The following is a 26443-nucleotide window of genomic DNA, read 5'->3' on the forward strand; positions in this document are numbered from 1 at the left end:
CTGTTCCCTAATCACATTATCCCAGTTTGCATCTCTAATACTTACACTTAACCTAAGAAAGTCACATTTTTTATAATTGTACTGAATTTCTGTTAAATGCTGATTACTTAGTTTTGGCTTTGATTTAGTTTTAATTACAATATCCAGGGCAGGATGGTATAAATCTTCTTTAACAAATGGGAGACAATCTCTACTGACTGTACAATTATTCCAGTTACTATCCGAGCTAATTACCAAATCTAATGTCCTACCTTGCAAATTTTTAATATTATTATAGAGTTTAAATCCATTGTAATCAAGAAAGTCTTGTAATTTTTCAAAAATGTCATTAGAGATGTTATTGTCAATATGTATACCAGTTACACTGGGTATATTAAAATCCCCAAAAAGGTATATATTTTCTTCATCCATTATATGAGATTGTAAACATTCAAATGCGGTCTCATACACATTACCCCCGCTTCCCGAAGGTATATATATATAGAACAAAAGGTGTACTTGCAACTATTGACCTTAAACTTAACTATAACAGCTTCAAATAAAGTGTTATATTTTATTACATTTAAAATTTTATAATTTTTTCTAAGTGCAATAAAAACTCCACCACCTGTGGATTTTCCTGTCAGCTGAAGGTTCCGGTCTGATCTTATTAAGTTAAAAATTGAAGTGTCTACTACTTCACCATCCATTACTCTATCCTGTAGCCATGTTTCGACAGCAATAATAACATCATAGTTGTCATTCAAGCAACTACTGAAAAAATCGCTTAATTTAGTGTTCAGTCCTCGGCAGTTTTGATAATATATATTAAGGGTGGATATCGTAAGTGTTTTACATCACGAGCTCTTAATCATAAAGTTTAACTAATGTAATAAATATGAATCATATTTTCTTTAAATAGAAATAAGACGAGATACTAACGACAAGAGTAAGAAAAGGAGTATGAATTTTACAGAGATAGAAAATTACACGGTTATAACCTTAACATAAAAATATATTCACAAACAAAACCAACCCAACAACCCGAATCGAAACACTAATAACCCATAACTAACATTCGGCTTCACCCAAAAATAGATACAATTTTCTATACTATAAACCTAAATAAAATAATAATACTGCTGCATAAAAATTAAGAATAAGTAAATAAAAAAGATTCTTTAATTTCTTCCAAATTAATAATTATAATTTTATATCCGACATAAAATCATACATTTTCGAACATATAAATTTCTTATCGCATAATAGACAAGTAGAAATTAAAAATAAATAAATACCTCATTACAGTCTACCAGTTTTTTAACTTAATCGCTTTAGTTCAGATCATGTATATCGTTAATCACCATTACGTTGTTGTCACTTCTAACAAAAATTTTTCCATTCCTAGACCAGACAGATTGGTTACCATATTTACTTTTGGCAGAACGTAGCAGTTGATAAGATTGACTAGTCAAATTTTCGTTTAAATACATACCGGAATTTTTGAGCACTTTTCTTGAATTGAATAATTCATTCCTTTTTAATACTGTCACAAATTCAATTATCACTGTTCTAGGTTTAGGCTGATCTTTATTAAATTTTCCAATCCTGAAAATATTGTTAATTTCCCAATGAGCGCATTTGATCTTCATACCTTCATTAAATATAGTAAGTGCCTTGGCTAACAGATTTTCATTTTCCTCTTCTTTAATTCCGATCATAGTTAACGAGTTCCTTTTGTAATTTTGTTCAATTTTTTCCATTTTACTTTTAATTATATCAACTTCTTTATTATTAGATTGTATCATGGTTTCAACTGCTGAGAGTTTGGTAATGGCACTATTTAATTTTTCTTCTAGGCCGTCCATTTTTTTGGCAAGTTTCTCTGTGTTTTCATTAATTATAGCAGTTAATCTCGGCAATAACTTATTAATCACAGCATCGATTATACTATCCTCAGATATAGACGTGCTTCTAGTTGTTTTACTCATAGTTTGAGATTTTCTAAACTAGCTGGCAACTATGGCTTGAATATATGTGAGTCGTTATCAAATAGGATGTAAGTCAAATTACCTTTTGCAGCTTCTTTAGGGATATCACTTTATATCCTAGACTTTCAACTAATAACAAACACCACGTACAACCAAAAACCAATAAGTTTTATATCGGAAATACCACTTAAAACACCGAAAAAGTAAGAGCTCGTTTAGTCGCTGTTCACTCCGACATGCTTGACTTGTTGAGATGATAGACACGTGCACCCACTATCGTGTCGTAGAGGAGCAACTGGTGCAAAATGATATTTTAAACCTAATGTCACTTATAAATAAGACGCTCACGATTGTGAGTGTATGGAGCGTAAGGGTTATGTGGATGCATAAGGTAATTAATAAGAAATGTATGCAATATATGGATTATGTAAATATTCTCGTATTAAAATACATAATTAGGTCCTTAATAAGAAAATTACCCATTTAGTACTGAAAAATAATCGGTAATTGTAGCTTGTTTTTTTTACATAAAATACTAGTCACTTTTGTTGCTCTGAATTATAAAAATTAGAAAAATTTACAATGGTTTGGCCACCCCGAAAACATTTTATAACTTTACAAGCAATTAGGATGGGCGAAATGTTTCTTAATAATTTTATTACAGGCAACTGGGTGGTAATATGTATAGTTTCTAGACAAAGGAAATTATTTTACGACTGAATTTGTCGCTAAACGATTGAATTGGTACTCATAACAACGCCATAAAATATTTACTACCTATCTGACAAACCCAAATAATATAAATAAAACAACACTACAGGCCTTTGAAGCCCTTGGCGAGAAATTATAGTACCAGACATAATTTAAATTTTTAGGAATTTCGAATTATAGGTAAAAATTTATCCGTTGCCCTGAAATATATTCTAATAAACGGTATTGTCTTATGACTACGTATTCCAATAAACGGGTAAATTTATTAAGGAGTAAATGGAAACGTTTCTGGACCTCGAATTTATATTTCATAAACCGGGATATTCCTATAACCGGTACTCTAATAAGCGGGTTCGACTGTATTCTTATTGCTCACCCACCACCTACGTCGTTGTCGGTTTGGATTTTTAGAAACAGTTAATTTAGAAGTCATAACCGCTTGTATATAATAACCGCTTTATAATATGTATTATAAGAAGTTTTCTGGAGGGTAAAACCAATGTAAATTTTTTAATTATTATATTTTAAAGCAACAAGGACTAATATTTTAGGTAACAAAAGAAATTAGTCTCAGATTACCGATTATTTTTCCAGAAAAAAAGTTAGTCTGTTGAATATATGTTAATAAGAAAATATGTATACCTATATCTACATATTATTGCATACATTTCATACTTATTTTTGTATGTACGTACAGATAATGTAGTTTGGTGTTTTAATAAAATAAGCAATAGTATACTAGGTACTGTATTATTGACATAAAAAGAAATAAAACTATATACATATGTACATCACGTATGTATGTATATGTACATACAAACTATGTACATCTACATGTACATACATAGTATGTACATTTTTTGTATATCCCTTGTTTTTGTAAACAGGTACCAGTATACTGCTTCTCCATTCGTCTGGCATTTGTCCGACTTCCATAATTCTATTAAATAGACCTGCTAGCCACCTTGTTCCTGTCTCTTCCAATGCTCTCCATACTTCACCAGGGATATCATCTGGTCCTACTGCTTCTTCTTTATTTATTTTTGAAGCGCTTGAGCCACTTCCTCGTTGGTTATTTTGGTGACCATTGCTGCTACTGTCTCCGTTGACTCTATAGGCTGTCTGTCAAATTCTTCATTTAATAAGCTGTCAAACTACTTTCTCCATCTCTTTTTGACATCCATTTCGTGAACTAGTATTTTATTATTTTCATCTCGGATACATCTAGAATACATCTCGTATCGATACATCTCGTAGAATGAATCGGATACATCTCGTAGAAAGTTATATAAATTCCAAGTAATTTGTTAGTAGGTCAATTACGTTAAATGTTTACTCGTCATAACTGTCTAGACGGGTTTGACAGTTGAAATCTGCTGTTTGAGATAATATAAAAAGTTTACCATCTACGGATTTATAGATTTTTCGTCTATCTCAAAATTTAAGGCGTTTAGGACATATGCTCAAAAAAAGTTTTTTTCTAAAATAAACCCAAGAATCGCTCTTAAATATTTTACCTTACTTTTAAAACGCTCTGTATATAAAGATTACTTTTTATTTTTTATTTACATATTTATTATTTATTTTATTATAATATTATCCTAGTTATTATATTTATTACATTACCTTTTATTCAACACTTTATTTAAAAAATATATACCTTAAATTTAAGACCTTTAATAGTGAAACTTACTTTTGCAATACCCTGTATATTGATTAATATCTGTTTGTGTTTCTAAATTTTTGAGTTTTATTGTTAAAAGTTACGCTAAAGATGGGCCTGATCGATCTTTCCAAATTCAAATTGTTTCTCCCGTTTTTTGCAAAACTTATTAATTTTCACGGCCGGTCCAGTCAATTTAACTAAATAGATCTTAATAATTTTGGGGGAATTTTCTTCATTGAGACTTCTAATGAGAGTTTTTTGACATTACGCTTGAATGATAATATTTGATCTGATGATATGTACCTACAGTTGGCTTGGCTATAAGCCGGTCTTGGCAGCTCGGATAACTCTGATAAATATACAATAATAGAGTATTTACAAGGGATTATTCAGTTTTACAGCTGTTATTAAAATAATCCTTATAATGAAACACTAAATTTCTGGATACAGTAAACATTGTAAATCATCATTCAGGAGTGGTCCTTAAAACAGTTATCGTGTCTTATAGTCTAAGATACGATATAAGGTCGATTTGTACCGATCTGTTTAATGGTTAATGTTTAAAGGGTCGCCCGATCCAATCTTGTTCTAACTATAATTAATTAACACGTTGACGGACAGAACGTCTATAGACGTCTAATTTCTAATGACGTACTGTGACACAACGTCTATAGACGACATTTTTAAAATAACGAGTTGTGACAAAAAATCAGTGTCAAAAATATCACATTACATCTACAGATGCATATTAAATGCGACATGATGTCCAAGGTCGTCGTCCACATGTTTACAAAAAATGTTAAAAAAACTCATTGTTTCAATTAACTATAAGTGGTAAAATAAATTCAGCAATTTCCCCAATCTACTTTGCAAAATACGTATAGTGTCACAACAGCTTATACATTTGACGCACTGGCCGTCAACGTGTTAATAATTAAAAAATTACATTTTTTTATAGATTTAAAAAAAAATTCGACCCGGGCAGATATTATTTTAGATTTTTTAGGTAATTCTAAATAAAAAAGGTCTTTTGTAATTTTTCTCCAAAGTTGATCGTTTTCTAGTTATAACAATTTAAAACTGAAAAAAGAACGAAAGATAACGATTTTCAAGTCTCAAAAACATAAATATAAAATATCATTTTTTAAATATCGAAGTACCTAAATTCAAGTTTAAACCTTATTCTATCAGTTCTTGATAAGTCTTTTGGACTGTTTGAGACAAACCTCTTTCGGAAACATTGTTTTTTAGTTGTTAAAGCCCGTCTCCCCATAAGAAACCTTCCTCATTAACAATTAAAAAAATATATTTTAGAATAAAACATGGATAAAATTCTTATCGGGACCTGATAGAAAAAGGTTTGAACTTGAATTTATGTAGTTGATGGTTACAAAAATGATATTTTTTACTTGTGTTTTTGAGCCTTGAAAATTGTCATCTTCCGTTCTTTTTTAAGTTTTAAATTGTTTAAAACTCGAAAACGATCAACTTTAGAGGAAAATTAAAAAAGACCTTTTTTTTTAGAATTATCCAAAAAATCTGAAAAAAATCTGAAAAAAATCTGGACGGTCGAAATTTTTTTTAATTCATAAAAAAATATCATTTTTTAATTATTAATTAATTATAGTTAGAACAAGATTATATTGGGCAACTCTTGTTTTTTGTAATTGTTAACATGCTAAATTACATATCCAATAAATTTTATCCATTAAACAGATCGGTGCAAATCGACTTTATATCGGATCCTCTACTATCAGTTTGTTATGTCTAGTGCATCTTGATTGTGAATATAGTATAGATATATACATAGAGTACAAAATTGCAACGCCTCGCCGCTCGTGCGCGGACGCTACGTTGCTACACCGGCTGTCGGATGACAACAAAGGCGTAGCCCGCTATGCTCTAGTGGAGATGGGGGGGTTCGTTGAGACTTCTCTTTTAACCTGAAATAGATATTAACTGGGCGCCAGGCAAGTTTGCCCCACGGCCCACGCCTAAAGTAGACTGCAACTCCAAACCTACCAAATTGTTGCAGTACCAATCATGTGGTGTATGGAACAAATAAAATTAAGCGATACCTCACGTAAAAATTATCTATTAATAATAAGTAAATAAGTAATAAATAAATTTAGTCCGTGAACATGCAATAATTAACAAAAAAATAATAAACTGAATCATAATAATACCATAATATTGAACAACCACAACGATAACCTACAAAGTAACTAGATGCGCCAAAGCAAATAGGGCTTTTAGCCCTCAAAATTAACCGAAAATTATAAGCGTCGTATGAGCTCAGCCGCAACCGCTGTAAAACAAAAAAAAAACAGTATAACAAACCTAAAACACACTAGGTACTATTCACAAATAGACTAAAAATAATAAAGGCTAATGGACATAAACGCATAAAAAAATAAATTACCTAATCAAAATCCTTATCTTAATTCTGTAGTGAGGTATCCAACGATGTATCCAATTCCAATGAGAAGAATAACCAGTAACATATCATCGACGTAAACAAACGATTCCAAACACAACAAAACTAAATACTGAAAGAAGAAATCGGAAGTAATTAATTGGAAGTAAACGGAAATAAATCGGAATAAATGGAACTAAACGGAAACCCTAAAAGAGAAAAATAGTATTAGAATATCTACTTTTATTTACACTATCATATTCTATAAAACTAAATGTAAAATTACTAAGTTAACCTGAACTGTCAGAATGACGTCTACTACTACAGTAACTAATAAATTAACAAAAATAAAAACTAAAAACTGACTGAAATGACGTCAAAGAAACGCTGAGTACTATAAAATGAGGGTGATTTACATAAGTAAACTGTTGATACATTAGTGGAATTGAAATATTCTGAGCATCGCTCTTAATGGCGTGATTACGCTTGGGTTTGCAGTTTACCATAATCGGTATCGACACTCAAGTTAATTTCAGTTTTAATTTTGATTTTACCAACCCTATATTAATCGAAGACTGATTATCTAGTGCAGTTCTTATGAGATTGACTATACTCCAATGGCACTAACGCCTTCTCAATTATATATACTATATATTTTGTCAAACTCTCAACTGAATATACAGAGAGGGGCAAAATTATGGAATAAATTCATTTTTTCAAAAATGTACGATTTTGAAGAAAAATCCCGAAACAGGTCGATTTTTATTTTTAAATTACAATTTTTTGGTATTTGTTTCGTACCAGTGATGTCATCCATCTGGGCACGATGACGTCATCGGTGATTTTTCTATATAGGAATAGGGATCATATGTTAGGTCATTTTAAAGGGTGTGCAATTCTTTATTCAGTAATATAAACATTAATATCATTATTTGTACAGGGCAACCAAAAATATAATTTTTGAATTAAATTAATTGAAGCAAAAACAAGAATGTATGTAATTTATTTAACTCAAAATACATTCTATTGATGTCAAAGAATATAAAAAAATGTTTATTTGGCAAAGAACCATTCACCATCAGCATTTGGCTCTACAACTCTATGTGAGTCTTCGCCGCGTTTACTATTTCCCTCCGTTGTTGTCGGTCCTGAGCAGCTATTTCCCATTTCTGTACTCCCATTTTGCGTAGATCACTGGCTACTGCGTCCTTTCATCTCTTTTTCGGGCGACCAACTGACCTTTTTCCATCGGGCTTTTCCCAGAATGTGGCGTTTAGAAGTCTTTCGTCGCTTGATCTTAGCACGTGACCCGCCCATCGTATTCTGGTTGCTTTAATGTAGCGTACTATGTTTTCATCTCCATATATTGTCTGGAGTTCATCATTGTGTCTTCTTCTCCATTCTCCTGTTGTCTCTTCTCTGCAAGGCCCATAGATAGTCCGCAGTATCTTTCTTTCAAGTACCAGTAATTTTGTTGTTTTCCGCTGATTCAGAGTCCATGTTTCGCTTCCATACGTTATTGTGGGACGAATTATTGTCTCATATACTCTTATTTAAGTAGGGTCCTTAATGAGTAATATACCCTATTTCCTGCAATGATCCTGGCTGCCACGTCCTTTTCATATTTATTTTCAGATCTTATGATCGCTCCCATGTACTTAAATTCTTTGACAACTTCAAAATTGTATTCAATAATTGTTACGTTTTGTCTAACCTTTGGTCTTGGGTTCTTCGTAACCACCATGTACTTGGTCTTGTCCTCGTTGACCTTAAGACCAACTTCCTTGGCTCCGTTCTCGAATAGGGTGAAAGCTTCTTTTGCATCTCTGGTGGATTGTGCAATTGTGTCCACGTCATCCGCAAAGGCTAATAGTATTTTTGATCCTTGGGCGGCAAATCCGTTTGTCAGTTGTGGCTGAGCTTTCCTTACTGCATGTTCCAGTGCGAAGTTAAACAGCAGGGGGGCGAGAGGATCTCCTTGTCTAAGTACGGTGTCACTGAGGAATTCCTTTGACGTGGTGCTGCCAATTCTGATTCGTGCGGAAGCGTTCTCCGTGCTCATTTTTGCTAATCGTACCAGCTTTCCAGGTACTCCCATTTCTGCCATAGTCTCCCACAATGCTTCTCTGCTAACAGAATCGTAAGCTTGTTTGAAGTCCACGAAGATTTGGTGTACATCGCGGTTGAATTCCCAGTTCTTTTTAACACCTGGCGTAAGACGAAGATCTGGTCTATGGTCGACCTTCCTGGTCTGAATCCGCTTTGGTAGTCGCCTATTATTTCCTCTGCGTATGGAGTTAGTCTTATAAACAGTATTGTGGATATAATCTTGTATGTTGTATTAATAAACGATATTCCTCTATAGTTCCGACATATTTGTTTGTCTCCCTTCTTGTGCATAGGTATTATATGGCTTTCATGCCAGTGTTTCGGTATTTCTTCTTTTTCCCAGACTTCTCTTATAAGATGATATATCTCAAGATGTAGTTTTTTTCCCCCTTTTTTTAGTAGTTCCACCTGTATGCCGTCTGGGCCTGGGGCTTAATGGTTTTTTAGGGACGAAATTGCGGACTTTACTTCAGCTATTGTGGGCCCTGGCATTTCAGGTTCGGCTAACTGGTACTGTCTTTGTTGCCCTGTCGTTGTGTGGGTTTCTGTATTTAAGAGTTGCTCAAAATACTTTCTCCATTGGCGGCTTATCTCTTTAATAAATAACCATTGATTTTTGGTTAAATTAAATGTTCACACTGCCAAGTGGTAGGCGGGAGGCTGTTTCTGATTTAATTTAACTGAGAAGAAATGTTTGTTTGTGAAATAAACATTTTTTAAAATAAATTTATTCCATAATTTAGCCCCTCTCTGTATATTTTGTCAATGTCTAACCTAATTATGGTTATATAGTTGTTTGCGAACTTTAGTTTTGATTTGGTTGAGTATTGTTTGTTTATATTGTTTTAAGCTTGTAGTTTTTGTTAAACAAACACTTTTGTACTGGGGCCTGATAATGTGGCATATATTGTATCTAAGCCTTGAAACCGGTAGCCCAAGTCTAACACCAATAAAAACTGCTTAATATTGTGCGTATTAATAATTTATTTCGTATACAATAGTATTATAAACTATTGGCAGCGTTTTCATCATTTAAAAATGAAAACATTAAACATCTCTTATACGAAGTAATACTAAATATTATTAAAATCTTTAACATCATTATCATTGCATCTATACTCCTAGCGGAGTGATGGCCGCTCTTTTTGGGCTCTTACGATTCATTTGTCGCGAGGAATCAGTCCGCATTAACATTTTGGTTTTACAATTGGTTGTCTGACTTAGCAACTTCTACAATTTTTTTCCATTCGTTCCTGTTTTTTGCTTATGGTTACCCATTCTCCAACTCACATTTTCTTAAGGTCCTTGATTATCTGGTTCTCCCATCTGCTTTGGGTCTTCCACGTAGTCTGCATAATATGTGTTTCCATTTGGCAATTTTCTTGATAACTGCTTCTGGATTTCCCCTTTCTATATGTCTCATACATCCAAGTCTATGTGCCTTGGTAAATCTGACGATATCTTCTCCTTTCAAAAGTTCTCCTACTTCGTATTTCATCAGTTTTCTCAATTTAGTATTACTTAAGTGTAGTGGGCCGGCTATCCTCCGAATTATTTTTCTTTCTACAGCTACAATTCTATCTAACGAACAAATTCCTATCTAAGAAAGCTCAGCAAATAATCTGAACAATCCTAATATAGAAGAAAATCAAGAAGTTAGCACCATGGAAAATTCACTAAGCTATTGGCTATTGCAATGGAATATAGATGGATTTTTCCATCGAATACCTACCTTACAAACACTTATTTCTGAATTCTCTATTGAAATAATATGCCTCCAAGAAACAAACTTAAACTCCCAAAAAAACTTAATCCTAAATATTTTAACGTTTTTAGAAAAGATAGAGTACATGACAATAATTATCCTTCAGGCGGAGTTATGACACTTGTTAAAAATTCTTTGGTTGCAAATGATTTTCCCGTTAATAGTAACATAGAAGCTATAGTTATAGGGATTACAGCTCCCGTTCCAATGTATACATATATTCAATGTTTATATTTCATCTAGCTCCTCAGTTACGTATGAAAATTTACAAAAACCTTATCGCACATACCGTCTCTCCGAATCATTGTAGGCGTTTTTAATGGTAATAATTTTATTGACATTACAGTCTGAGAACCCTCAACTCGTAACAGAAGAGAACAGTTGGTGATAACTCGATTGAAAACTGGACACACGAGACTTACTCATTCATAATTATTCTCTAAAAGCGATCCACCTGTATGTGAAATATGTAATGTACAAGTTACTGTTAATCATTTGTTAATGTATGCCCCCGTTTTCCCAATTATCGCGCCATGTTCAACATACCTAACAGTATAAGTAATTTATTGGACACTAATTGTTCAACGGACAATATTGTAAAATTTCTAAAATCCATAGGAATATTTTATAGAATTTAGCTTTGTATTCTGTAGCCGCCGGCTAATCGCCATTAAGGTGGATGCGGCTGTATTTTCTAAATAAAAAAAAAGATATTCAAAGTGTTCTACCTTTTCAAACTCATATTCACCAATATTTAAATTTGTCACATTAACTGAATTTTTTCTGGAGCGTATTAGGTATTTTGTTTTGTTTTGATTTATTACTTAACCCATTTTAAATGCTTCCATGCACAACTTCGCAATTTTTTCCTTTAAACTATTGTGACTTATAGGCCACAAGTTGTGACGTCGATGTTATATTATTGTACCTTTTATTTCTGTAGCTCTTATTTTAATATAGTTAATTCTATATTTTAACGTACTTATTTCTTTTTCAGAAACATCACCTACAAGCACGTCATACAACGAATAATTGCACTTTAGGGCTAAATGTAAATGCAAAACTTTATATAAAACGGTAGCGTAAAGAATTCTAGTCTATTTTTGTAAAAAAGATGTTCGAGTAGGGTGTTCAGTGGTTGTTCAGATAAAATGTTAATTCGGTGGAAAAATAAGGACAAAGACAAAGATAAATGTGAGAAAACTTCGAATCAGAAACAAAATTCTTCGGGGACTTCAAAGAAAAAAAGGAAGTTCGGCAGAGATGGGGGTAAGTTTTTTTATTAAATTATCGACAAAGCTTTAGTATACCCTGTGCAGCCTTTTTGGATTCATACAGAATATATTTGTTGAATATTATATTATACGAAAGAGAATATATATTTTGGATTTAATAGTTATTTATGATATAAGTGTTAAAAGTACACGTTTAAGACACGCATGTGAAAGTTTGTAGAATGAGCGAAGCGAGTTCTGTAATTCACATGAGTGCCTTAAAAATGTACTTTTTAACACGCACATCATACAATATTTTTTCTACAAACGGATATTACAGGACAATATCTATAAAAACTTTTACTTGAACTTGACTGACATTCTATTTTTATATTTTTTTGACATTACATCAAAATTGTCTATACGGTCAATACGAACTGCAGTGCCTTAAAATTTTTAAAGCACTAGTGCCTTAAAGTAGCATTTTTAACGCTCTTATGGAGTGCCAAAAATTGCATTTTTAACACGGTTGTAGAAAAAATATTTATTTGCATATAAGCCACGCTCATTTTGATAGTTCATTTTGCTGCTATTTTTTTTTATTATTTTAGATTTTTTCTGTGGTAATTTACTACACTAATCACAAAAAGTATCGCATAATTTTTGAAAAAGAAAAAAAGTTTAAAAATAATGTTCGATTTTTAGTAGAATCTTATAATACTCGTTTATCGTCTTCTTTAAGTGTTTACAAACCCATAACATTTCGAGTTGAAGCGTGTTTTTGCAGAAAAAAAAGCAGTAAACAAAACGTTGTTAAAAGAGATATTTATTTTGGACATTTGTGTTCGAGAATTTAATCTGTGCACTATGTCTGCTTGAGTTTTCAATCAGGAGGTGCGTTCTTACAAAAAAATAAGTACTATAACGTCAGAACAAGTAGCCCAAATTGTAACTTTAATTGTAATATGATCGCAGAAATATCTTGCTGATGTTATGGGAATCCATCAATCCAGCCAAGTGCTTTAAGAAGGTACAGAAAAAGTGGATGATACACCAGAAGACAAGTTCCAATCCTTCCCAGGTACACGAATCCGGCAGATAAACGTTGGGGACAACCAAGATGGCGCTTGTGGATGAATTTCGCAAGGAACTAAATAAACTCAACAAAAGTGATTTAATTCGTATAATTATTGAAAAGAAAGTGTCTGATGATCTAAAAATAAGTGATAAAGTAATGAGATATCTGGAAACTACTGAAAACTTGGACTTTTTTTATGCTGACAACGAAAATATCGAAAAAACTGGTAAGAGTCACACAGAACCGGTGAGTACAATTGCACTTAAATGCGACCTAAAAGTAGCAAAAGTTGAGATAGATGCGTCAAATCGGATAATAAATGAACTTGAAAGAACGATTTATAACCAAGAATTTATTCAACCTTCATCCACTATTCATTCCATTTATTCATATTTATATCCACCTTCAATAATAAATCCTCAAAAGTAAAACACAATGAAGCAGGTAAACAAGAATCTTTTTCAAATAACATCACAAAACAACAGGCTGCTACTGCTGTTCTTGAAGCGCAGACCGCTACAAAAATGAATGAGATTCAAAATTTAAGTAAAAGTAAGAATAAATGCATCAAAATTGTTGGAGACTGTGACACAAATGAAGAGGTTTCAGCGGGTGATAAGGTGTGGGTATATGCCACAAAATACAAAAAATCCTATACCATGGAGAATATTCCCACATAACAATGTTGTTCGCATCATGTTCTAAGCATATCCTACCAACATTCGTCGAAGTATATCCTTTTTAGTATATGCGTAGTACAAGCATAGCATGTACCATAAAAAACATTCTAAATTTCATGTTCTTTGGATGTACTTCAAAGAATATTCTTGCACCGAATATACTAAGCACATTTGTGTACGTAGTATCTCGGAATGTTCGTAAAAGTTTATTCTTAGAATATACCTTAATCGAATATTCTTAGTATATGCGTAAGTATATGCAAAGTATATGCTTAACACATACTTGTATATACTTTTAAAATATCTTAAAAATAATTACTGTATGTACCTATAGGAAGAAGAATAATGTTAGCCTATAGATTATCAACTTCGCGTTAAGAATAATTAATAAAATTTAGGTATTTTGGTAGGAACTATACTGAACTATCTAATTCATTTTTTTTAAACCGTTTTAATTGTATGGTAAAAAAGTTTCAAACTTAATTCTATTGAAGAAAAATGAGAAATTCTCGTTTCGTTTTCAATTGAAATGAATATACCGCATTTTGATTTGAGTTTATACCATAAGTATTTTTAACTATAATTTTCGGGAATCCGGAAACGGCCATTCATTGTCATTCTGACCCTTGCATTGCATATTTTATACCTGCACAAGGGAAGGGGGTAGGTAACAAAAGGGCAAAATATGAAAATAGTTTCCAGTACAGTTCTACAGTTAGGTTAGGCATTTATGTCTACGCTGTTAGGACGAAGCGAAGACGACAAGGACTAAAACATTTTTAAGAACATAAAAAGCAGCTTGAAAATAATAAATTCATATTGGTACTTCAATATTTCCTAAATACCTAGTAAGTAAAAGTATATGTAATGTATATAGATACCTATAAATTTTAGTAATTTACATACATATTATATATATATTTGGCTATTATATAATATATAAGCAGCATTTTTATTTTGATGTGCACATAATAACTAAATATATTACTCATATTTTATATATAGGCTACTTACCCATATAATATTTATTATACATAGGTATGTACCTATATAACTAACTAAAGTTTATATATTTTATAAGTAGAACATAGAATGAGATTGGGTGATGTTGAAAACATACTTCTGAGAAATATAGCACATCCTTGGAATATTCTTCCCATATACTAAAAATATGTGCGATAGTATATTACTAAATAGAAGGTATAGTCTGTTCGCTAAACTCAGACGCAACTTTCTAGATATTTAAGTCGGTAATTGTGCCAATTTTAGCAAAATTGGCAAAAAATAATTTTTAAATAGTTAATAATCACTAAATATTTAGTAATTCTGCCAATTTTTGCAAAACCGGCAAAAACCAAAAAAATTATCGACTAAAATATCTAGCCAGTTGCGTCTGAGTTTAGCGAACCGACTATATATAGCACTTCCTTGGAATATTCTTCCCATATACTAAAAATATGTGCGATAGTACATTCTAAAGGCCGCGTCCCACCATCAAATAATTTGATCAAACTGGTTTGAGCAAACTGAAAGTGACAGTTAGTGACGTCACATCCTGAGTGTTCATTGTGGATAATAATGAAAAATTTTAATTTTAAATAAAGTACAAACAAGTTAGACAACTTAATACAAAAAATTTAATCAAACTAGACTGATAGTCAGAGCACAGATTTTTAGAATTTCAAAAAAACTGCAATTGTGACGTCACTTTGACGTACTTCCGGAGTTTGCTCAAACTGTTTGATCAAATTATTTGATGGTGAGACGCGGCCTTAAGTATATAACTAGAAGGTATATAGCACTTCCTTGGAATATTCTTCCCATATACTAAAAATATGTGCGTTATTACATTCTAAGTATATAAATAGAAGGTTTATAGCACCTCCTTAGAACCTTCTAGAAAGTATGTTCTTGGTATATACTGAAAAGAAGTGCGGTAGTACATTCTAAGTATATACATAGAACGTTTAAGTACTGTAATGTAGTATATACTCAGTATATGCTCTGCACATTCGCAATGGTAATTACGCATTTTCTAAGTATATACTTTTTCTGAAAAGTATGTTTTATGAATCTACTAAGAACATGAAATTGTTATGTGGGTTCAAGATTATTTGAAAGTAAAGTTTCCTGGACGTGAATTCTCTTGCACCTTATATGAAAATAAAGTTACTGGAACCAACTCGTTTAGGATTACAGCTGATGCAGATTTTCACGAACAACTATTCATGCCCGAAACATGGCCTAAAGGTATTTAAATCAGTGAGTATTTTTTTCGTAGAAGACGCAATTTCTACAAACCTTCTAAGTTTAATGGATCCACTTCACGAGGACGACATAACTCTTACAGACAGAATTAACGATGCTGTATCCTACAAGTTGTGCCATTTAAATGTACAAAGTTTAGCAAATAAAAGACATTTTTAAATATGTTTTTAGAAAAATATTGTCCAAATATATTTTGTTGTTCTGAACACTGGGCATCTTCAGATAAATTAGAATCATTAAAGCTGGCAAACTATCATCTTTTAGGAAGTTACTGCCGTCACCAGCAGTCTTAGGGTGGTGTTGCGATATTTGTCTGTAGTGAATTGTATAAGTACTGCATTGCAATTGAACCTTTGTCACAATATATTGTAGAATTTTTATTTGAATGTGTAGGTATTAGCTTGTTAGATGACCGTTGCTGTGTGCTAACAATGTATAGATCGCCCAATGGTAGTATAGAAACATTTTTTAGGTGCTTCTCTGAAGTGTTAAGCAAAGTACATAATAAATTTAAGCAAATAATCATTTCGGTGACTTCAACATTAACGGGCTTGTCAATACCACTTATCTCAGATGTTTCTCTGATCCCCTTGAAAGCTTTCAGCTAAAATCACATATATCTGTTGCAACCCGAATAGCAAAATACGGTAATATAATAACCAAAACATCTATTGATTACATAATAACTAACTTAGATTTTCGAACACTGAATATATGTACTCGTATAACGGATCCAGCCATCTCTTATCATTCAGCTCAAATACTAAAATGGGAACTAATAGAACAGTCAGTTACAACTGATGAAAAAAGTCTTGTGTATTTAGCCAACTTTCTGTAGCAGAATATAAATATTTTTATTAAGTAAAATCGATATTGATTTCTCAAAATTTGTATCAGTAGATGAAATGTTCAAGTCTTTCTGGGATGAACTAACTATGCATTTAATACAGATTTCCCATTAAAACGTGTTAAACCAAATCACGAAAAACGTAAACATAACAAAGTAAAGTTTTCAGTTGAGTTAGAAAATGAAATATCGGAACTTAAACATGATAACTAGATTAGAAAAAACTCTAATATTATCAGCAACGAAAATTATAGACAAAAAAAGAATGTGTGTGTACTTTGTACGCACGTAAGAAGTTATACTTCTATTATATAATTTCAACGAAATAAATATACTTAACTGTTTATATTTGCATTTTATTTAAATATTAAACCAACTTTCTTACTTACCACTTTCAAAATTTTTTTATTAAAACTACCAAAAATTAAAAAAAAAACGTGAATCGTCCGGGATTTGAACCCGCGACTTCTCGATCTCTAGTCCAATGCTCTACCTCTTATCTGTCTCCTCTCCAGAGATCGGAGCCGTATTTTAATTCTAAACAATTCATTGCAACTAAGTACATACTGTCTGTGTGCGCATGCGCGCAGAATTATGAAATTTTACTCTCAATCGCGCTTAAAGAAGTATAACTTCAAAAACAAATGATTAATCACAAAATTAAACTTGAAAAACAGAAGCATTTCTCAGATTTAATCAATAACTCCAGTAATAAAACGAAAACAATGTGGCAACTAGTAAACACGAAACTAAATAGAACCAAGAGACTTGACCTTCCAAAAAAAACTGGAATAAAATAATAAGCAATTAGAGTGTCCTAAAGAAATATCGAATGTTTTTGCTGAGTATCTAATTGAGTCCGTAGCCAAAAAATGGTCAATGGAACAAAAATAACTATAAATTAACAAGACGTACACCTAATGAATCACTTTATTTTTATCCAATCATAGAATACGATGTTTTAGAGGTAATCAATTCTTTTAACAACAAAAAGTCCACAGGATTCGATGACATGCCAGTTTCACTCCTAAAGGAATGTTCATCACAATTAGCTCCTTTGTAACCGAATTAATTAATTATTCAGTGAGTACCGGAAAATTCATAGGCGTAACCAGGGGGGGGTTTTGGGGGTTGTAACCCCCCCCCATTGGGATGTACTTTGAGCTCTATACGCTTAACACCATAGCCCTCAGAGACCTTCCAGTAGTTGTAACCCCCCCCTTTCAGGTAGTTGTAACCCCCCCCTTAGGATCATCCTGGTTACGCCTATGGGAAAATTCCCCGATATTTTAAAAACTTCTAAAGTAGTTCTGGTTTAAAAGAAAGGTTCAAAAAACGTATTATCAAATTACAGAGGCATATATGTATATATCTATTTTAAGCGTTATCGCAAAAACTTATGAAAAAGTAGTGTATAATATAATTACGTCATTTCTATGTAAAACAAAAATCCTTATTAGTAAACAACACGGATTTCGACAAGGACGATCATGTGAAACAGCTACAGTAGATTTAATTCAAGTTATTCATGAAAAAATCGATCAAAATTTGTACACTTTTGGAATATTCTTTGATCTCTCGAGGGCCTTCGACTGTCTTGATCCAGTATGTCTAAAATAAAAACTTATAGCCATAGGCATTCGCGAACCGGTCAACTCATGGATATATTCGTATACAACGAATATACCACTTTTTGTGTCTATTAATAATATTTCATCGGAAATCTACTATAGTAATTTAGGAATACCCCAGGGTGGAATATTAGGTCCACTACTCTTTTTACTTTATATAAATGATATGCCTGAATATATCTCAGAAAAACACATATTCATGTATGCAGATGATACCACCATACTTGTCTCAGCGGAATCCTTCGAGTTAGCACATTCTAAGGTCCAGAATGTCACCTTGTCATTTAAAAACTGGTGCTACCGAAATAATGTGGTAATAAATATAGATAAGACAGTATGTATTCAGTTTTCTTATGGCGAAAGAAAAATAAGTACTTCTGCGTTCGAAATTAGAGACAACGTGATTATTAAATCAGGTGATAGTACTAAGTTTCTTGGCACGATTGTGGACAATACTTTAAATTTTCGTGAACACGTTAACAATACCTGTTTAAAATTGAATCGAGCATATTTCGCGATATTGTGGTTAAAGGACGAAGTTACTGTAAATGCGTTGGTTACACTATACTATTCCCAAGTGTATTCCATAATCAGTCAAAACATAATTGTTTGGGGACAGGCATCGGAAAGTTTGAGAGTATTTGTCTTACAAAAACGAATAATTCGAACAATATTTGGTTTACGCTTTAGAGACAGTTGTCGACAGTGTTTTAAAAATAATAACATTCTTACGCTTGCTTCAATATATTATTATATCTATAGGTTGTTATCACGCACGTTCACTAATTATTTGGTTTAAGCCTAGGCTTAAGCCTCAAATTGAAGTGGAAATACAGGAATCTAAGCTTAAGCAAAGGCTTAAAGTAAGCTTTGACTTAAGTGAGGTTGGAAATACCGGCCCTAAGTTAAATGATCTTAAAACACCAAATGACTTACACGCATATAACACAAGAAATGCCGGGATAATATATCTTCCTCGTCATATTCATACTAATTTTAGAAAATCTCCTGAATATGCAGGCTCCCACTTTTTAATACACTACCATCTAGTTTTAAAAATTTTAATTCACTAAGAACTTTCCAAAAAAACTTAAAGCAATTCTTAATAAGCCATGCCTTTTATTCACTACGTGAATTTACAGAATGCTTAGCCCTAATTATTTTGAAGATGTCCAATGTCTGGGGCGAATTTTAAAATTGTATTGACATGATATATAGAATAATTGTTGGCGACTTATTATGTATTTGTCATGTACTATATATTATATAGTACATATATATATATATACTATATAATATTTTTGTTTTTAACTGTAGTGTTGTAATGTTTAATATTTTATTTTTTTGACATGCCATATGCATACGAGTATGTAACCAAGGGTTAATAAAATTGTCTATCTATCTATCTATCTAACGTTATTTACATCTGCAGACTTTGCGTACACATCATGTTACAGCTAGATATCTGCGAAATGATTTTGCCACAGCCCGTGGCCCGTAATGTTCCGTTCTTAAAGTACCAATTCGGTTAGAAACAGATTAAGGGAATTTTGAATCAGAGTCAGAATGCCTGCAACTGCTCCCTTGTTAACGAGTGAAGACCGTATAGCACGTTTAAGTTTTTCACCCGAATATATCGATTGTGATATTAACGACTGGACTAATATTCTTCTTACTGTCGAGTCAAGATTTGCACTTTGTGGATCCGATAGACACTTTGCACTTAAACCGGGAGATATTAACAGAAGTTCAACCACGATTTTCTAAGTCCTGCCCTTTGCAATAAAGGAAGGTTAGAGAAGGTACTTACAATTTCTGGAAAAATCCACTGGTTTCCTGTGACATTTTCCTGTGAAAATTAGATTTTCCATGAAAAAAAAATTGGGAGTTGCGATGAATTTTTAAGTCCTGCCATATCCATAGAGTAACAGGATTACTATCTATTTTATGAAGAAAATTTTTTGGGCAGGACCGTTGCAAAAGGACTAAGGGAGTATACAGATATACAAATATGTAATGAAAATAATGAAATTTTCATAATTTTCTAAGTCCTGCCAACTTAATAAATTAATCATATTTATTTAAAAATGACCAAAAAAAAAATGTTGGCATGACGTCACCTAATATTTAACTTCACTTGTTTCTTGGAAAATTCTGTATACAATTTTCACTCTGGTTCCGTGATTTACTAAGTCATAAAGTAAATTTTGTTATAAAATAAATAATTTCAGTAGACATTATTCAAAATGGCAGGATGTTTAGTTACACCTTTTTTACTATATATAGTTAAAAAATGTGTAAGAAAATTCGTGGAAAATTACACGATTTTCTAAGTCATGCCATTTCGCACATATCTCAAGAAGGTTAATATAAATCTATTTTCAAAGAGGCAGGATGGTTGTATAGTTATTTCGTATAAAAAAAATTAAATTGTGTGTCTGTAAAATTATTTCAGGGTGTTATACAAACATATTATTATTCATATCAATACAATTTTCTGAGTCATGCCATGTGGAGTATGCTTAAAAAACACTAATCTAAAACCGTTTAAAACTTGGCAGGATAACCGCAAAGATGAAAAATGCAAAAAATGTCTCGGAATTTTTACACACTTTTCAAATCTAATAGCAAACCGTAACATCTTTATTTTAAGTGATTAGATCATATTTTTATCTAAGTAAACGCAATAAAAGTAAATAAACAATTTTTACAATTTATTGGTTATAGTAGGAAATTTACCTACCCATTATATTATACAGGGTGTCCAGAAACTCTCATAACAAACGAAAACCGGAGATTCCTCAGATACTTTTAAGAAAATTTAACTCAATTCACCTAGTTCAAAAATGCTTCCGTGGAAAGCTAGAGCTCTTTAAAGATGGCGTCTTGTAATTCATCCTCGTCATAATTCAACCCGGATCTATCCACTGCTGGATATAGGTCTCCCTCAGTCTTCTTCATGCATTTCTGTCCTGTGCTGTCTGCATCAAGTTTCTGTCGATCCGTTTGATGTCATCAGACCATCTGGTTGGCGGACGACCTCTACTTCGATATGCTTCGTCTAGAAGAAGCATATCGAAGTCTTGTATGTAATTAGTTTCTTTAAAATAGCTCCAGAATGCTTTTATTTTGGAAAAACGAAAACTGGTACACTTATTGATCTTCCAGAGGTCAATTGTCAAATGTCAATTATACATTGTTAATTTTTAGTACCGGTCATAGGGGTCCGTTTTGGCTACGGAAACGGATATTTTATCGAATACTTTTCTGTCTAACTTTTAAGCATTTCTGACACTGTATTATTAAATTCTGGGATAGTTTTGTACTAAAAGATATTTTTGCTTTAACTTAGAAGAATACGCAATTTTCTAGAAAAATCGATTTGAAAATTTTTTCGTTTTTTGGTTTTTAAAGTTTAAAAGAATTTAGAAAAATTCTATTTAGGAAAACGAAAACTGCTACGTTTATTTCTCTTCCAGAGATGAATCGATTTTATCAATTGTGAATCTCTAGTACTGGTCATAGGCATCCGTCTTGGGTAGATCAAGGGATATTTTATCTCATAACTTATTGGTCTTTAAATTTTTAGACATTTTTGAGAGTAGAGTATTAAATTATGAGGTATTCTAGTACTAAAAGTTACTCTTGCATTGAGTCGGCAAATACACCGTTTTTTTTATTTTTTTTTTTAATTTTTTTCAAATTCAACAAACGAAAAATTTTAAAATGGATTTTTCCAGAAAACCGTGCATTCTACTGAGTTAAAGCAGGAGTACCTTTTAGTACTAGAGTACCTCACACTTTAATAATCTAGTGTCAAGAATACCTAAAAGGGAAAGACAATAAAGATTCCTATGACTGGTACTAGAGATTCGCAATTAATGGAATCGATTTATCTCTGGAAGAAAAAAAGGCGGACCAGTTTTTGTCTTTCGAAATGGAAGCGTTTTGGAGATATAAAAAACTAATTACAACGCGCCATCTGTAAAGAGCTTTAGCTCCCTTAGGCAGGCCGCACATCAAAGAAACATGAAACGTAAATCATGTTTTATGGAAATAAAACACTGCTAAACAAATAAACGTCCGGCCATTTATGCGACTCTCCGAAAATAAAAATGTTTTATGAGCATGAATCACACTCGTTTCATTGGTAGGCGGACTTTAAGATTTGTTTAGCCGTGTGTTATTTTCATGAAACGTTGTTTTTTGTTATCAATATATTTTTGTTCCATAGCAATTTTATCCCGCCTTCTTACTTCCCACAATATACACACGCATGTAACAGGCGCTAAGTTGCCGCACTCAACTGGTTTTCTTGATATTGTAGGATTGTAGATATTGTCCTGATATTGTTTCATATATTTAATAACAAAATGTCCTAACACTAACAACACCAGAATAAATCGATTTTTAAATACAGCACCTATCTACTTGCAAGTTTTTGCATTGTGTTTAGGATAACATCAGGAAAAGGTGTACAATATAAAAATGGGTGGAAATTGCATTTTAGTGCATAACATGCATCCAAAAGTGCATAAACCTGTCAAAATCAGTGTATTAAAGGCAAAATTTTGTTATTTGGGAGGTTTATGGAGTTACGAATACGCAAGCAGAACCGACCTCCGAATCACCTAGTGCCCAGAGTTGCTGCTAAGGCACGTCATCTGGAGTTTCGTGGGATACCGGCAATAAATTAAAGCAAACAGATTATTCGAGGGTTTTTGGGATGGCCAAACACGAATATGACATTACAACCGACCCTCGGAACACCTGGTGCCCAGGGTGACTGATCTCGAATTTAGAGGGTTTTTGGAGGTCGATTCTGATGGCGTATTCACCTTCAGCAACCACAAAACTCCTCGAGTAATCTACTTGCATCACTTTAGTGTCTGAAAGCCTCGAAATTTAAGAATATGGCGTGTATATCAGTCACCCCGAGCACTAGGTAAAGATCTGTTCTAATGTGACACTCTTGTTCAAAAACCCCAAAAACCACCTGAGTAATCTGTCTGTATCAATTCACTGCCGAAATTAGTATATAAATATGGTATAGAAAATGCTTAACAAATAAAAAGGTACCATAAAATATCATTTTATTATAATACTAAAATACAGGGTGTCATATTTAAGAAAACTCAGAAAATACTCATTCCGAGTTTCAACCAACCCCGTATACTAAAATTAAACATTTTGGTATACTACTAATAACTGACAATAGTAGACTATATTAAAAATCGTTTAAACATAAATTAATAGAAGTTTGGATATCAAATCACTAACAATATGTATAGGGTGTGAATGTTCCTACAAAATTAACAAAAAAACGTAATTATATTTTAAACTACCTCGTATAATATTTCAAAACACTATATTTTATTAAAGAGAACATCGAGTAGAATCCAAAAATGTAAAAATATACAGCGTATTCCATTTAAAAAAACATAAATTTGTGTCACCCTGTCAAAACGGGTAGCCCTGTATATTAGAAAATACTGTTAAATCATAGTCCTATCTGTGGCCCATGTTTTACCTAAATAACTTTTTTCGTATATCTTACGACAAACGAGTAATTGGACTTTGTCACACTAATGCCCCACCCTGTATACAAAATAACCATAAAACCATCCTGCCTCTTTGTAAATAGACTTATATTAAGATTCTTGAAACATGTGCAAAATGGCATGACTCAGAAAATCGTTGACTTTTTCACGAATTTTCTTACAAATCTAGGACTCCTGACGTCTTACAAGAACCATTTAACCTTCCTGCCGAGTACCGAAAAGGTATTGATTGTATTTAAGTATTATAACTTTTTAAAGGCAGGACTCAGAAAATCACGGAATCAGGGTGAAAATTTTCCGCAGAATTTTCCAAGGGACAAGTATACTTCAACATTAGGAGACGTCATGCCAATATTTTTTTTGAGCATTTTGAAATAAATATGTTTAGTTTATTTAGTTGGCAGGACCTAGAAAATCATGAAAATTTCATTATTTTCCTTACATGTTTGTCTACATATATACTCCGTTACCCCGTTTGCAACCCTCCTGCCCAAAAAATTTTCTTCATAAAATCGATAGTATCCTATCTATCTACGGATATGGCAGGACTTAGAAATTAATCGCAAAACCCTATTTTTATTTTTTGGGAAAATCTTATTTTTACAGGAAAATGTCACAGGAAATTTGTGGTTGTTTCTACAGATTGTAAGTACATCGTCTACCCTTCCAGTATTGCAAAAGGCAGGACTTAGAAAATCGTGGCTGAACTTCTGTATAATATCTCCCAGTCTAACTGTCAGATCCACAAATTGTAAATATTGACTTTTGTCAATAAAAAAATTTTAGGCCAGTCATTAATATCCCAATTGACATATTCCGGTGCAACACTTTAACGTGCCATACGGTGTGCACTCGTTAACAGTGGAGCAGTAACAGGAATTCTGACTGATTCCAAATTTCCTTAATCTGTTTCTAACCTAATTGGTACTTTACGAACCGAACATTACGGGACACGGGACGTGGAAAGATTATTTCGCAGTTGTCTAGCTGTAACATGACGTGTACGCAAAGTCTGCAGATGTATATAACGTTCATATGCGGGGTTCGTGCACCTGGGAAGTCCTGGAACTGATCTTCTTGTATATCCTCTATTTTCTCTATATCTTCTTAAAGCACTTAAAACGCTAGCTTGGTGGATTCCCATAACATCAGCAAGATATTGATGCGATCGTCCATCTAAAATGAAAGTTACAATTTGGGCTACTTGTTCTGACGTTATATTACTCATTTTTTGTAAGAGCGCACCTCCTGATTGAAAACTCAAGCAGACATAGTGCACAGATCAAATTCTCGAACACAAATGTCCAAAATAAATATTCTTTTTTAACAACATTTTATTTACTGTTTTTTCTGCAAAAACACGCTTCAACTTGTAATGTTATGGGTTTGTAGACACCTAAAGGAGACGATAGACGTGTATTATTCTGCTAAAATTTAATAGTTATTAAGGTACCAAGGGTATTATAAGGATAATAACGCTTGAGGTCAATTGTGTATATAACGAGGGCCTTCGGTCCGAGGGATATACGTTGACCGAAAGTGTTATTATCTATAATACCCGTGGTGCCTTCAACATTTAATGTCCGACTAAATTATTCTTTATATGCAACAAATTTGAATGAATTTTGAATTAATTATTTTTCAAATAAGTACATTTACCAGCAATAGTCGTAACGTAATTGTGGTAACCACAGTTTTACTTAAGGTGATACAGTAGCGATCAACAGGTAGCCAAAACGCGTTCCAAGATTACGGCTGTAATTTTGAATATTTTTTCGAGATATTTGGCACACGTATTCGTAATATAATAAAGAATGGCGGTACAGAGCCCAATTTGAAAAATATATTAATATGTGGAAATTACTCTGTAATTAAATACAATATTAAAAAAACGAGCCTGTACCGCCATTAAGGAGAACAAAAAAATACACTTTCTTCAAATAAACTTTTTTATCCGATGCCTAGATTTTGTGTCATTTTGGAACTACTAATGAAATAAAAAATTTTAGTAGTTCCAAAATGACACAAAATCTAGGCATCGGATAAAAAAGTTAATTTGAAGAAAATGTATTTTTTTGTTCTTCTTAATGGCGGTACAGGCTCGTTTTTTTAATATTGTATTTAATTACAGAGTAATTTCCACATATTAATATATTTTTCAAATTGGGCTCTGTACCGCCATTCTTTATTATATTACGAATACGTGTGCCAAATATCTCGAAAAAATATTCAAAATTACAGCCGTAATCTTGGGACGCGTTTTGGCTACCTGTTGATCGCTACTGTTTCCTCTTAAGTTGTTATTTTTGTCAACCTGACAGTATTTAACTAGTTATTTAAATTACGTTACGACTGCTGGTAAATGTACTTATTTGAAAACTAATTAATTCAAAATTCATTCAAATTTTTTGTATACAGGGGGATTGATTAGTGGGGTAAAGCTCAATAGATCCGTTATAGTAATATATAGCAATATATGATATATAGCAATAAAAGTTAATAATAAAAATTTTAGCCACCTTTGAGC

The 26443-nt window shown here is 32.4% G+C and overlaps 1 protein-coding gene across 1 annotated transcript in view; it reads left to right on the forward strand.

The window, feature by feature from the left end:
• Positions 1–26443, forward strand: part of LOC114325310 (coiled-coil domain-containing protein CG32809-like) — an 837016-nt gene that overhangs the window by 23877 nt on the left and 786696 nt on the right. The window contains exon 2 of the mRNA XM_050653062.1: positions 11635–11906. Within this exon, the coding sequence (XP_050509019.1) occupies positions 11789–11906 (118 nt within the window). The 5' untranslated portion in view covers positions 11635–11788. The remainder of the gene's footprint in view (positions 1–11634; positions 11907–26443) is intronic.

This window comes from Diabrotica virgifera, chromosome 6, assembly GCF_917563875.1.
Source record: "Diabrotica virgifera virgifera chromosome 6, PGI_DIABVI_V3a".
In the NCBI taxonomy this organism is placed as follows: Eukaryota; Metazoa; Arthropoda; class Insecta; order Coleoptera; family Chrysomelidae; genus Diabrotica; species Diabrotica virgifera.